General features: G+C 37.2%; 1 protein-coding gene across 2 annotated transcripts in view; it reads left to right on the top strand.

Moving 5' to 3' along the window:
• Window positions 1-800: 800 nt before the first annotated feature.
• Window positions 801-12,859, top strand: part of ebf2 (EBF transcription factor 2) — a 38,588-nt gene continuing 26,529 nt past the window's right edge. The window contains exons 1-6 of one of the 2 annotated variants that reach the window (XM_039661717.2): window positions 801-1,384; window positions 3,144-3,300; window positions 4,186-4,249; window positions 4,444-4,499; window positions 4,593-4,666; window positions 9,019-9,087. In XM_039661717.2, coding sequence (XP_039517651.1) covers window positions 1,251-1,384; window positions 3,144-3,300; window positions 4,186-4,249; window positions 4,444-4,499; window positions 4,593-4,666; window positions 9,019-9,087 — 554 coding nt within the window. In that variant the 5' untranslated portion in view covers window positions 801-1,250. The remainder of the gene's footprint in view (window positions 1,385-3,143; window positions 3,301-4,185; window positions 4,250-4,443; window positions 4,500-4,592; window positions 4,667-9,018; window positions 9,088-12,859) is intronic. The other variant, XM_039661718.2, reaches the window with a different exon arrangement.

The raw sequence follows: 12,859 nt of genomic DNA, 5'->3' as shown, positions 1-12,859 counted from the left end.
ATATTGCAGAGTGCGCGTGGATTCCGCAACAGGTCACATAATAGGCTGAACAGCTGACTCGAGGCGTGCTGGCAGATGGTTGATATAAGCCGGGTGGTGGTGGTGGTGGTGTGTGTGTGTGTGTGTGTGTGTGTGTGTGTGTGTTTGGTGTTGGGGGGGCTCACATTCATTGTTTAGTTATTTGAGCCCCACGCACAGACAATAACCCTATCCAGTAGCAAGAAAAGATGGAAAAGCTTCTTCTTACACAGAGGAAATGGTCTAAAAAAAGTTTCGAGAAATCTCATTGTTTTGCCCGTCTGCTGCTTTCTATCCGCAGATGTCAGTCGTTCAAACTCATTTGCGATTCGTTTTTTCTTTGTAACCGATAGGCTACATTTAGACTATAGGCTACTTGCATATTTTAAATAGGCTATAGCATAGCCTAAATAAATAAATAAATAATCATAACCACCAAACAAATAAAAAAGTCATATAGCCTATGCTAAGGCGGTTTAATAAATTATAGACCTGTAATTCTTGAAATCCATGAGAAAAAAAAAACATTAACTGAAATTTCTTGATATTTAATTGTCCAAAGATGCGATGTCTTTTCAACAAAGTCATTAACTGCAAGAAGTCTGAAATCAGACCCCCCAAAAATGACTTTTTAATTTGGTAAGCAATGTTCTTTGAATATAGTCAGACTGCAAAAAACGCCACAAAAAGGGGGACCTTTCAGTTCTCCAAGTAGCCTACGGATTTGCCCCTCCTCTTTTTCGAGCTCTGCAACCCATTCATACAATAGGTCCCAACAGACTCTCGCAGCATCATCACAGTCTTATGGTTTTAAACGGGCTCCATCCCCATCCTCATCCTCACCAATTACAGGGTACAGAGCTGAACACGGTACCTCTTCAGAGCATCTCGTGGATGTTTTAACTCGTACCCTGAGTGGGTTTATCCGTAGCAGCACATCTGCAGACATTGTTTGGGAAGTGAATGTTCTTCTCGTAGAACAGGTGAGCGAGTGGACGACTTTGAATGGGTCTCGAAAAAGGATAAACCTACAAAGAAAGTTTCCAAAAAAGAAAAAAGACCCACGGAGGACATCACGGGCAATCTCGGAGAATCTCGGTGTTCCAAAAAAAATCCTTCAATTGAGTCATCAGGAGAATCTTCCGATTATTTTTTATTGTTTGCTGTAGCTAAGCAAGTGCTTCTGCAGTTTTGCAAAAGAGGGTTACCTTGTCATTCCAATTTTGTGGTAAATGTTTGGGAGTCAAGATCACTCGACAAGAACCATCACCGAATTGAAAGTGACAACTTTTGAAGAAGAAATGGATTCTGTTCGTTCTTGGGTGCGGAATGTCGGAGTTATTGATTCAAACATAGCGGCACAGAGGTAGGCTTATTCTGCATTGGTGCACACTAAAATATTTTTATCAGTTCAAGTCTTTTACATAGCCTACAAAAACATCTAAAGAACATTTAACATCTAAAGAGTGAATTTAGCATAGGCTACTACACGTTAAACTATTTCCAAAAGAACAGAGCAAATGTAAGATTAAAATGATTAAACTAGCTATTAGCAAACAATTGCGTGAGTTGTCAAAATGTTTTTCCCTCACTTGCGGTTGTTGTGCTCTAAAAAAATGTTGGGTTGTTTCTACCCATATTTAAGCCAAATGTTGGGTTAAAAATGTCATTTACAATTTTAACCCAACTTTCACTTTCAACGGTACATTTTTTAATTACATTTTTAACCCACTTTTGGGTTTGTCCATATTTGACCCAAATTTGGGTTGAAACAACCCAGCATTTTTTAGAGTGTAGTGTAGCTATTATTGTTAGTAGTAATAGGTTAGTATTAGTAGACGTCAACCACGAACTATCAGTTAACTTTTGTTTTCTATAGGCTAACTAAAATAATCTACAGAAACAGGTCGGTCTGTTTTGTGGATGTAAAATGACACCGCGGAGATTAATAGCGCCAGAGCTCAGTCTTTAGTGCTGTTGTGTTTGAGGTGACAGAGTCACGAGCCGAATGAAAGAGGCAAACAAGATACAATGAAACCCTATTGTGTTGTAGACTTGAAGATGCTCGAGCACGTCACTTGAACGGCGATTGTTTGTGACGTTCTTGTTTGCTTTTCATTTCTTGCGCATTTGAAGAGTATATATTGTTTAAGAAAAGGCTATGTTTAATCCAGTATTTTTGAACGACTTGTCGAACTTTGATAAGCACAATTTTAATAATTTTACGAATTCAAAATCAAACAATTAAAAATCGGATGCAGTGGTAACTCCAATTAGGCTAATAGCCTAATCGATAGCCTATTAACGAAAACACACAAATCTACTGATCGCCTCTGTATGTTTTGATCTGATTTCATTCAAGAGCTAAATGTACTAATGTGTTTCCCCCAAAACATCAAGTCTGCTTCTTGAAATGCAGCTGTTGTCAGGTCTATCTAAATAATTTTGTGGTAAAGTAAGCTTTTTGCTTTCTTTACTTAAGGTATATTGCGCTTTTTATTTGACCTAAATTACTCTAAGAAATGCTTTTTGAGTTGTTTTAACTCAAATTTGGGTCAAATATGAACAAACCCTCCCATTGGGTTACCTTTTTTATTACATTTTTAACCCAATGTCTGAGTTTGCCTATATTTGACCCAAAATTGAGTTAAAATAACCCAGCTTTTTTTTTAGTGGAGAGAAGTCTGTGTGCATTAGTTAAATCTTCCAATGGTACATTATTAAAACAATCATAATAATACAAGTAGCCTAAAAATGGGTACATTTGGGTTGTTCATTAAGTACACACTGTGACTTTTGATATAGCCTATCTGATATTGCTGCAAACACACATGAAGAAAAAAGAAACAAACATTTTAGAAATTAGGCTTTTATAACACTTTTTTTAATCCTGACAACAGTGTTCGGAATATGTTATAAAGATTCTGACACAAGCAGACATTTTTAATAGGTGGAATCAGTGAAATGTAGTAATTTTTGATTTTGTCCGGGACATTATGAGTTGTACTGAGCTTATGTTGAATGTGGTATTATATCAGTAAATAGTCAGTTATATGAATTGTGAAGAAAAAAAAATGATGAAATAAACTGTTTTTTTTTTACTCTCCGAAACCCTACATCCACAGTGGAGTGGCCGTATCCCGTGCTCACTTTGAAAAACAGCCTCCCTCCAATCTCAGAAAGTCCAACTTCTTCCATTTTGTTCTGGCGCTCTATGATCGCAGTGGGCAGCCTGTGGAAGTGGAGAGGACTGCATTTGTGGACTTTGTGGAGCAGGACAAGGTATATTCTAAAACATTGTTTCACATGACTGAACATTTCTGGATTTTTGACGATGTAGAGTTAAAGCTTGAGCTTCAAGAGAGAAAACAAAACCTTATAAAACACACAGGATGGAATATTTAAAAATACAGAAAAACTAGAGAAGACTGACACTTATTTTACAACATCAACTCCTACTTACAAATCTTCCTTCCGTTTTCCTTATTTTTCATTCATCCTTGTTAGGCAAGACAGCCTAATGCAGGCTCTCAAACTCAAAAAATGAGTACCTATTTCAGTTTTTTTTTTTCTTGCTTTAGCATTATTTTCACAAGTGGTAATTTTAAAACTCAAACTGATCTCACTTGCAAAACACAATCTCAAAACATAATCTCATGCTTTCATTTAGCCTACATAGTTTCTTTCCAAGTAATCATTGTTTCACAATGTAATATTTTAACATAATGAGAGCACAGATCTTCTTTTAATTTAGTTTTAACAGCTAATGCAGTGCAACAATGCAAGATACAGTGTTTCTTTAGTTGTCACACTAGAAAAGGCACTTGCATTATACTTTATATAAAATCTGTAACGTTTGTAATTGCATCTCTTCATCAAAAGTTGTAATAAATATATGATACAGCCATGAGCTTTACAAAATAAGTTTGCAACCAGTAGTAAATGTTTTCACTTTATACCCAATGACTGAATGTAAACAGTTAACAGTAATTTAGCAGTCTCTACCATTTGAGTTTTGGAAATATACCACTTGTTTGTGATAATTAAATATATATATTGTCATGTAGACAATACTCAGTCATGAACTCCCATATTTAAATGTTCATTTTGTGTGGCTTAATCAAAATTCTTTGTCCTCCCCTTGCCTTTGCCTGCTGTTCTTCTAAGGAGCAGACGGGAGAAAAGACCAACAATGGGACTCACTACAAACTCCAGCTTCTCTATAGTAATGGTATGCTCATCATTTCTCTTCTCATATAGACCTTTATGTCCATGGAAATAAAAGAAAGCCATCAGCGTGTGATTATATTATACATGTACATTATATATTATATATAAGAAACAACTGATTGTAATAAAGTCTCTCGTACGATTTGATCCAAATTTGTGACATCAACAAGACTGGTTTGTTGTTTTTGTTCACAGGTGTTCGCACAGAACAAGACCTTTATGCACGTCTCATTGATTCGGTCACTAAACAGGTAAAGCACCAGCTTCTTTGTTTTAGAAACATAGTTCTTAGTTTTGCTGTGTGTGTTGATGACCTCTTTTAAACTCTGTTTTACATGGTTCAGCCCATCTCATATGAAGGACAGAACAAGAATCCAGAAATGTGTCGTGTTCTGCTAACTCATGAGGTCATGTGCAGGTGAGTAAAAAAACACAATCAAACCAATATAGCAGCAATGTGCTATTGGAAAGGGCTGACTGTTGGGAAAAATGCTAAAAGAGTGCAGCAAATTTGCTCTACAGTGATCCATACTCCAGCCACTTCTTAAAGGGATACTACACCCAAAAATGACAAATCTGTCATCATTTACTCAGCAAACCTGTGTGAGTTTCTTTCTTCTGATGAACACAAAGGAAGATATTTTGAACAACGATTGGAACCAAACAGTTGTTTGGAAAAAAATTAAGAATTTTTTTTTAAAAAATACTATGGAGTGCCGAAGTCACTCTGTAGGCCAAAATGCGGAAGTGAGTTAGCATTTTAGGACTCCCGGTTCCCTCGCTCTAAAGTCTATGGGATTTTTGAATGGGTTTTTGCAACACATTCTCATCCCAAAAAGTCATATAACTGATTTTGGGACGTCTTTTGACCATAGTCAATATTCGCCTTTTTAGGGTACCCTTAAACGTCGGTAGATGGCGATCCCGGGCCGTCATACAACTGACGCTTTACCTTTAACGTCAGTTAGGTGACGGGTTAGGTTTAGGGTTAGGTTTAGGTCTGGGGTAGAGTTAGGATCCCATAACCTCATCTACCGACGTTTAAGGAGGCCCTAAAAAGGCGAATATTGATGTATGGTCAAAAGACGTCCCAAAACGTCAGTTATATGACTTTTTGGGGTGAGACTGCACTGGTTTTTTCTAAATCGCCTGAAATAAGGTCTGTGGTGAACAAAGCCTCTACATATTTTCACGTTTTGATCTATAACATAAAACACACAGTTATAACCTGCTTGTGGTTTTTTAAACTTTATTGTGTCTGCTTGTGTTTTGTAAAAACTTTATATAGGCTTCAAAATGTACATTTTGGATTAACTTGTAAAGATGATCTTGATAGACAAAACAACTCTTTGTTAAACACAGATCTTATTTTTTTTGCGATTTTCCAAAAGTCTGTGGGGAAAATGCATTGCTTTTCGATCGAGGGAACCCATGCGCCGCTAGCTTCCGAGTTGTCCTACAAAGTGACGTCATCACTTCGGCACTCTATGATGCCAATCGTTCTTCAAAATATCTTCCTTTGTGTTCATCAGAAGAAAGAAACTCGTACAGGTTTGCAACAACTTGAGAGTGAGTAAATGATGACCGAATTTTCATTTTTGGGTGGACTATCTCTTTAAGAATATAGGTTCTGGCATTGATGGTTTCTCGATGAATCCATTTGCACTGTGCAAAAGGTTCTTTATAGTAGAAAAACGGTTCTTTAGATTATTAAAAAGTTACAAAAATGTATCTTTTATGAACCACTTTGTCTTTAATAGCAGTAGTAGCTTCTGTGTTTGAATCCCTTGTAACGCATCTTCAGGAAACATGCTGAATTTCCAGTCTTCTAACAACCAAAAACATTTCTCGAGTCAGTTTCACTTTTAAAAAAAGCTTTTGCTGATAATTTACTCACCCCCATGTCATCCAAGATGTCCATGTCTTTCTTTCTTCACTCGAAAAGAAATTAAGGTTTTGGATGAAAACATTCCAGGATTTTCTCCATATAATGGACTTCAATGGGAACCAAACGGTTCAAGGTCCAAATGAGAGTTTCAGTGCAGCTTCAAAGGACTTTAAACGATTTCAGATGATGAATAAGGGTCTTATCTAGGACCCTTCGAGTCATGACTCGAAAAGAGATTCGTTTATTTTGATGAACGAATTTGAACTGGAGAGTCACGAACGCTCATCACAGAACAGAGCAAGGTGACCATTTGAGCTTATAAAACTTAAAGTTTTTTATTTATGTTTTAAATGACCGATTGTTTCGCTAGATGAGACCCTTATTCATCGTCTGGTGTCGTTTAAAGACCTTTGAAGCTGCACTGAAACTCTCATTTGGACCTTGAACCGTTTGTCCAAGTCCATTATATGGAGAAAATTCCTGGAATATTTTCATCAAAAACCTTAATTTCTTTTCGACTGAAGAAAGAAAGACATGGACATCTTGGATGACATGGGGGCGAGTAAATTATCAGCAAAAGTTTTTTTTAAAAGTGAACTACTCCTTTAAGTGTGTTCACAGAAGATACTAACATCTTTTTTTCTACATCTTGGCCTTCCGTCCACAATGAAATGCTGTTTTTGTCCTGATGCAAAAACTGAGCTTTTTGAAGATGCTCTCAGAAGTGGATAGATTTGAAAGTGGCGGTTTCACATTGTAGTGCGGTCTGTGAAAACAGAGGTATTTGAATAAGATTCACATTGTACCGATCTAGTTAAATGGCAAGTGACTGCTATGTGCTATTCTCTCTCATAGTTTTGCTTAGTTTTACAATCATTAATGCAAAGATGACAGAACATTCACTCACAACCATATTTTTGCAGAACTCAAAGCTCTTACCAATACATACACATCACTGCAGGTTGTATCTGAAACGAACACCAGAGGCAGTAACACCGCAACAACTTTTATTTCTTTTCACACACAAAGTTACAGGAGCAGATTGTGATTGATTAAAACTTATTTTCGCACAATTCCTTGCACAATACAATGTCATGACCTCAAAACAATTTTAAAGTGCATCATTTATAAACAAATGCATTTTGAGATCTGCATCACTGCATTGCACTTGCAAAGTACGAGTCCAGTACATACCTGTCAACGCTCCCGTTTTTTAGCCCTATCTCTCGGTTTGTTATTTCTCCCGGGAAACTCACGTAATTTGCATGTCCCAAACTCCTTTATGAATAATCGGACCAATATGTTTGTCTAATGTTGACCAGTTGCCAGATCTTGTATTAAATGCATTATATATTCACACACCACATACAATTACAACCCGTTTGTCATCTCAACCTGGCAACCTATACCTCAGAGGAAAGCTCAACCCAAAAGCGAGCAAACCTTTTTGATGAAATCTGAGAATTTTCTGTCCCTCCATTGACAGCTACGCAACTACCGCTTTGACGCTTCAAAAATTTTGTAAAGAGATCGTAAAACTAATCCATATGAATTGCACGGCTTAGTCAAAATATTCTGAAGATAAACTAGCTTTATATGATTAATTTTAATTTTTTTTTTAACTATCCACTATGTTTAGGGTTTAGTGTTGGTGGTACGTTGTTTTCAAACGCAGTAGAGCGTTAACCTCCCTTGCGAACTGATGTGATACGTACAATATCCAACATAATAAAACCATGCATTAAAACATATTATAAAACGGTTAGTTCAAGTCCTTGATTCTGATTGGTCAATAGCTGTGCTTTAATCATGATTTTATTCACCCAACGGTTCTGTGTATCACTGCGCAACACTGCGGTTCCTATGTTGTTTTTATTTGAGCTTTCATGCATATCACACATTGGAACGTTGTTGCTGGTCACGGTCAGGGACTATTTATTTCTAGCGGAAAGAAGGCTTTAGTGATTTTACTTCATGAAAGTTGCACTAATACATATTTTTTTTACTTTAATATGTTTATTGTGTGGTAACCGTTTTATAAAACCAATAAGGTACTCGCGGCAAGTGCTGTATCGTACAGTAAATAAGTAACAGCTCCGCTTCGCGTCGAGCCTAACAACGACTTTCAGCCGTTACTTAATCAAGATACAGCACAGCATCTCGTACCTTATTGCTTACATAAAAGATTCACGTTAATCTGTTTCAGATAAAACTGAAAACTCGTTTAGCGTCACTTGACGATTCACTTTTAAAAAAGTGTTGCGAAACATGCACGACGCAACGTAATGTCAACGTAATGTTTCCTCAATGAGTCTGGGTTGGGACAAGCACAAGCACAATGACCAAGAGAGTATATGGTAGCTGGACTGAGAGAATAAGGAACAGCAAGTGTCACAGGAGACAGAAGAGACAGGGGGTGTGCAGTGACCTCAGGCTTCAGGACAGCATTAGGGAGGGCAGAAGGGGACTCAGAATTGGCTCTGCCCCCATTGTGTAGCCAGCAGATGCCCGAGTGGGCGCTCACAGCTGGTTAATAACAGAGCTGATGGGGAAGGGGGTGCAGAGGGCAGGCCACACAGCTGGGGAGTGACTCTGTCTGACGGGGGGGGGACTGTGAGGAGAAAGCATATAGGCAGATGGCCAGGGGTGGGGGGCACTTTTGTTATGCTGGTGGCGTGGTGGATGGGGTGGGGGGATTGTGTGTGTGTGTGTGTCTGACAGGGTCGGGTTTGTGTGTGTATGCTTTAGAAGCAGGGATTGAGCTTGATCATTCACAATCAATGTGACAGATTGCTGGCCTGCCTTTTTTCTGAGTCTTAATTGTACTGGTCTTATGGAGCAAGTTTTAATAATTCATTATGTTCTCCTTTTCCCGTACAAAGTCGCTGCTGCGAGAAAAAAAGCTGCGGAAATCGCAACGAGACACCATCCGATCCTGTCATCATTGACAGGTAAGTCCAGACCAGTTTTTCTAGTTCCCTACACACAAGTTTAAGTGATTTATTTAAGCGAGTTCATACAGTATGTTTTGCTTAGATTTTGTGCAGGCTGTGGAAAACATGAGAACATTAAAAATTGTTTTAACCCAACTTTGGGTCAAAAAAGGACAAACCCAAACGTTGGGTTAAAAGCGTAATTAAAAATGTAACCCAATGGCTGGGTTTTTTTGTATTTGACCCAAAGTTGGGTTAAAACAACCCAGCAATTTTAGAGTGAAAATAATAATTGAGGAAACTCAACTCAAGGGTCCTAAGACTAGCGAACCATAAACTAGGGCCAAACTGACCAATAAAGTCTCTTTGGGACAAGTAAAGAATATAAGTCATTTGAAATTTAGCCATACGCTCTCTCTAAATTATAAATACTGTTGTTGTTTCAGCCCATGTTAGGTCAAATATGGACCCAACCAGTGGTTAACACTTTTAAATTCAATTTTGAAACCCAACGGTTGGTTTGTACATATTTGACCCAAACATGGTTTGAAACAACCCAGCATTTATTATTTACAGTAGAGTGATTTGGGGTTTAAGAATGAACAAATCTGTCCTTCTTTATTCATTGCCTCATTGCACAGAAAGGAACAGTTTCTTACATATTTTCTCCCTTCTCTCAGTTTCAAAAATGTTGGGTTGTTTCAACCCAAATTTGGGTCAAATATGGACAAACTCAAATGTTGTGTTAAAAATGTAATAAACAAATTTGTAGTTGAAAGTGAAAGTTGAAGTTGGGTTAACATTTGAGTTTTAACCCAAATTTGGGTTAAAACAACCCAGCATTGTTTACAACACTCTAAACAATGCTGGGTTGTTTGGACCCAAATTTGGGTAAAATATGGACAAACCCAAATGTTGGGTTAAAAATGTAATTTCAAATTTCTTCAACTTTCACTTTCAACTGTAAATTTTTAAATTACATTTTTACCCAACATTTGGGTTTGTCCATATTTGACCCAAATTTGGGTTGAAACAACCCAGCATTTTTTAGAGTGTACATAAATACAACACTTAAATGCTAGTTGTGTTGCTCTCTTACACATACTAAATCACTCTTTAAGCTATCTTTAAAAGATATATGGATAATATGGTTTCCCTTATTTCAGAATACCCCTCTTTACCTCTCTCTCCCTTTTCAAGCTAGCAATGTTTATAAAGCGTCTCTGAGGATCTGCTCTGTCTTTCTCACGTCAAGAGTGGAAAGTTGTCTCATAGAGTTTCCCAGAATTCCTTAGCACCACAGCTGTTTTTATAGTTTTCTCTGTGCCCCCCCCCCTCTCTCTCTGTGTCATATCTGTCCCTTCTATCTCTTTAATTCTCCAAACAAGGTCAGACTAACCCAAATGAAGGGTTTAGACAGCCATGTTTGGTATTGACAGCTTTTTTTTTTTTAAAGCTGTAGCTTATATATTGCCTCATTAGTGCATTATGATACTTCTCATATATGCCAGCTTTTTTATGTATTGTGTACCATTTTGAAAATCATGAATGTGTAAAAAAAGTTGCCTGTTGTGGATATACACTCTTTGGGTCAAATATTGACAAACTCAAACATTGGGTTAAAAATGTAATTTAAAAATGTAAACCAATGGCTGGGCTTGTCCATATTTGACCCAAAATTGGGTTGAAACAACCCAGCATTTTTTTGAGTGTAAGAAGTGCAACATCACTGATAGATTTGTACTTTGCAAGACCAAGAGAAATTTGAATATGAGCAACCCGATCACAATAAATGCGTCTTTATAGCACGCATGTGTATTGTCGTGTAATTTATACGCGAAAGTGAGTTTTTACGTGCATAAGATACGCATTGGTTGGTTAGGGTAGGTTTAGGTGTGGGGTGGGGTGCTTGTGTATTATACGTTTGGGTAGACACTAAAAAATGCTGGGTTGCTTTAACCCAATTTTGGGTCAAATATGGACAAACCCAGTCAGTGGGTTAAAAATATAAATTCAAAATGTAACCCAATGGCTGGGTTTGTCCATATTTTACCCAAAATTGGGTTAAAACAACCCAGCATTGTTTAGAGTGTAGAATTAGTGGTGTGTGGTGCGTGTGTATTACACACAAATGAACTGCGTATCAAATGCACACGAAAAACTGCATCTCATATACTCTCTACTCTAAAAAATGCTGGGTTGTTTTAACCCAATTTTGGGTCAAATATGGACAAACCCAGCCATTGGGTTACATTTTTAAATTACATTTTGAGCCCAATGTTTGAGTATGTCCATATTTTACCCAAAATTGGGCTAAAACAACCCAGCATTTTTTAGAGTGTGAGAACAGGCTGATACGAGAGTTGACAAAGATATTTATTATATTCATAGTCAAGTATTTTTCGATAGCAGATTTTTCACTCTAAAAAATGCTGGGTTGTTTTAACCCAATTTTGGGTCAAATATGGACAAACCCAGCCATTGGGTTACATTTTTAAATTACATTTTGAGCCCAGTGTTTGAGTTTGTCCATTTTTGACCCAAAATTGGTTTAAAACAACCCAGCATTTTTTAGAGTATATACGTAAAAACTCATTTTCGCGTATAAATTACACGACAATACACGATGAATACATGATGCTTGTTATAGAGACGCATTTACGTGAGAACAGGCTGATACGAGAGTTGACAAAGATATTTAATATATTCATAGTCAAGTATTTTTCGATAGCAGATTTTTAACTCTAAAAAAATGCTGGGTTATTTCAACCCAAATTTGGGTCAAATATGGACAAACCCAAATTTGGGTTAAAAAATGCCATTTAAAAATGTACAGTAGAAAGTAAAAGTGGAATTGGGTTAAAATTTTAAGTTACATTTTTAAACCCAACTTTTGGGTTTGTCCATATTTTACCCAATTTTGAGTTAAAACAACCCAGCATTGTTTAGAGTGTGGAATTAGTGGTGTGTGGTGCGTGTGTATTACACACAAATGAACTGCGTATCAAATGCACGCGAAAAACTGCGTCTCATATACACGTAAAAACTCATTTTCGCTAATTTTTGCGTATAAATTACACGATGAATACATGATGCGTGTTATAGAGACACATTTAAGTGAGAACAGGCTCATACGAGAATTGACAAAGATATTTAATATATTCATTGTCAAGTATTTTTCGATAGCAGATTTTTCACTCTAAAAAATGCTGGGTTATTTCAACCCAAATTTGGCTCAAATATGGACAAACCCAAATTTGGGTTAAAAATGTCATTTAAAAATGTACAGTAGAAAGTTAAAGTTGAAATTGGGTTAAAATTTTAAGTTAAATGTTTTTAACCCAACATTTGGATTTGTCCATATTTTACCCAATTTTGGGTTAAAACAACCCAGCATTGTTTAGAATGTTCTAGTTTTAATACCCTTTTTCGCTCTCTCGTTTTCTATGCCACCTACAACCTTTCCCCTAATATTGATATAATTAGTCGGCTCGTCAGGACACCTCCCCGATGCATGTGGGAATTGGGATCCCAAAGCACCTTCACCCCCCTGGTTTTTTAATCTGTGTCCGTTTTGTTTGGACCTGCTGCTCAGTCTGTCTGTCTCTCCACCCCCTTTCTCCCTGCACAACTAATCCAGTTATTAGCAGACGGGGAGAGAATAGCTCTCAGCTGATGCTGAAGGAGGCTTTTGTCACATTATGATCCCCACATCTTCCCTTGGCTCGTCTTGCTGCCAGAGATCATGGCCTAGCTTTTAATCTTAACCTGTCCATTTCTTATATTAAAC

Source organism: Pimephales promelas, chromosome 4 (genome assembly GCF_988280905.1).
Source record: "Pimephales promelas chromosome 4, fPimPro1.hap1.1, whole genome shotgun sequence".
In the NCBI taxonomy this organism is placed as follows: domain Eukaryota; kingdom Metazoa; phylum Chordata; class Actinopteri; order Cypriniformes; family Leuciscidae; genus Pimephales; species Pimephales promelas.
This window is presented reverse-complemented; position numbering and strand designations above follow the sequence as displayed.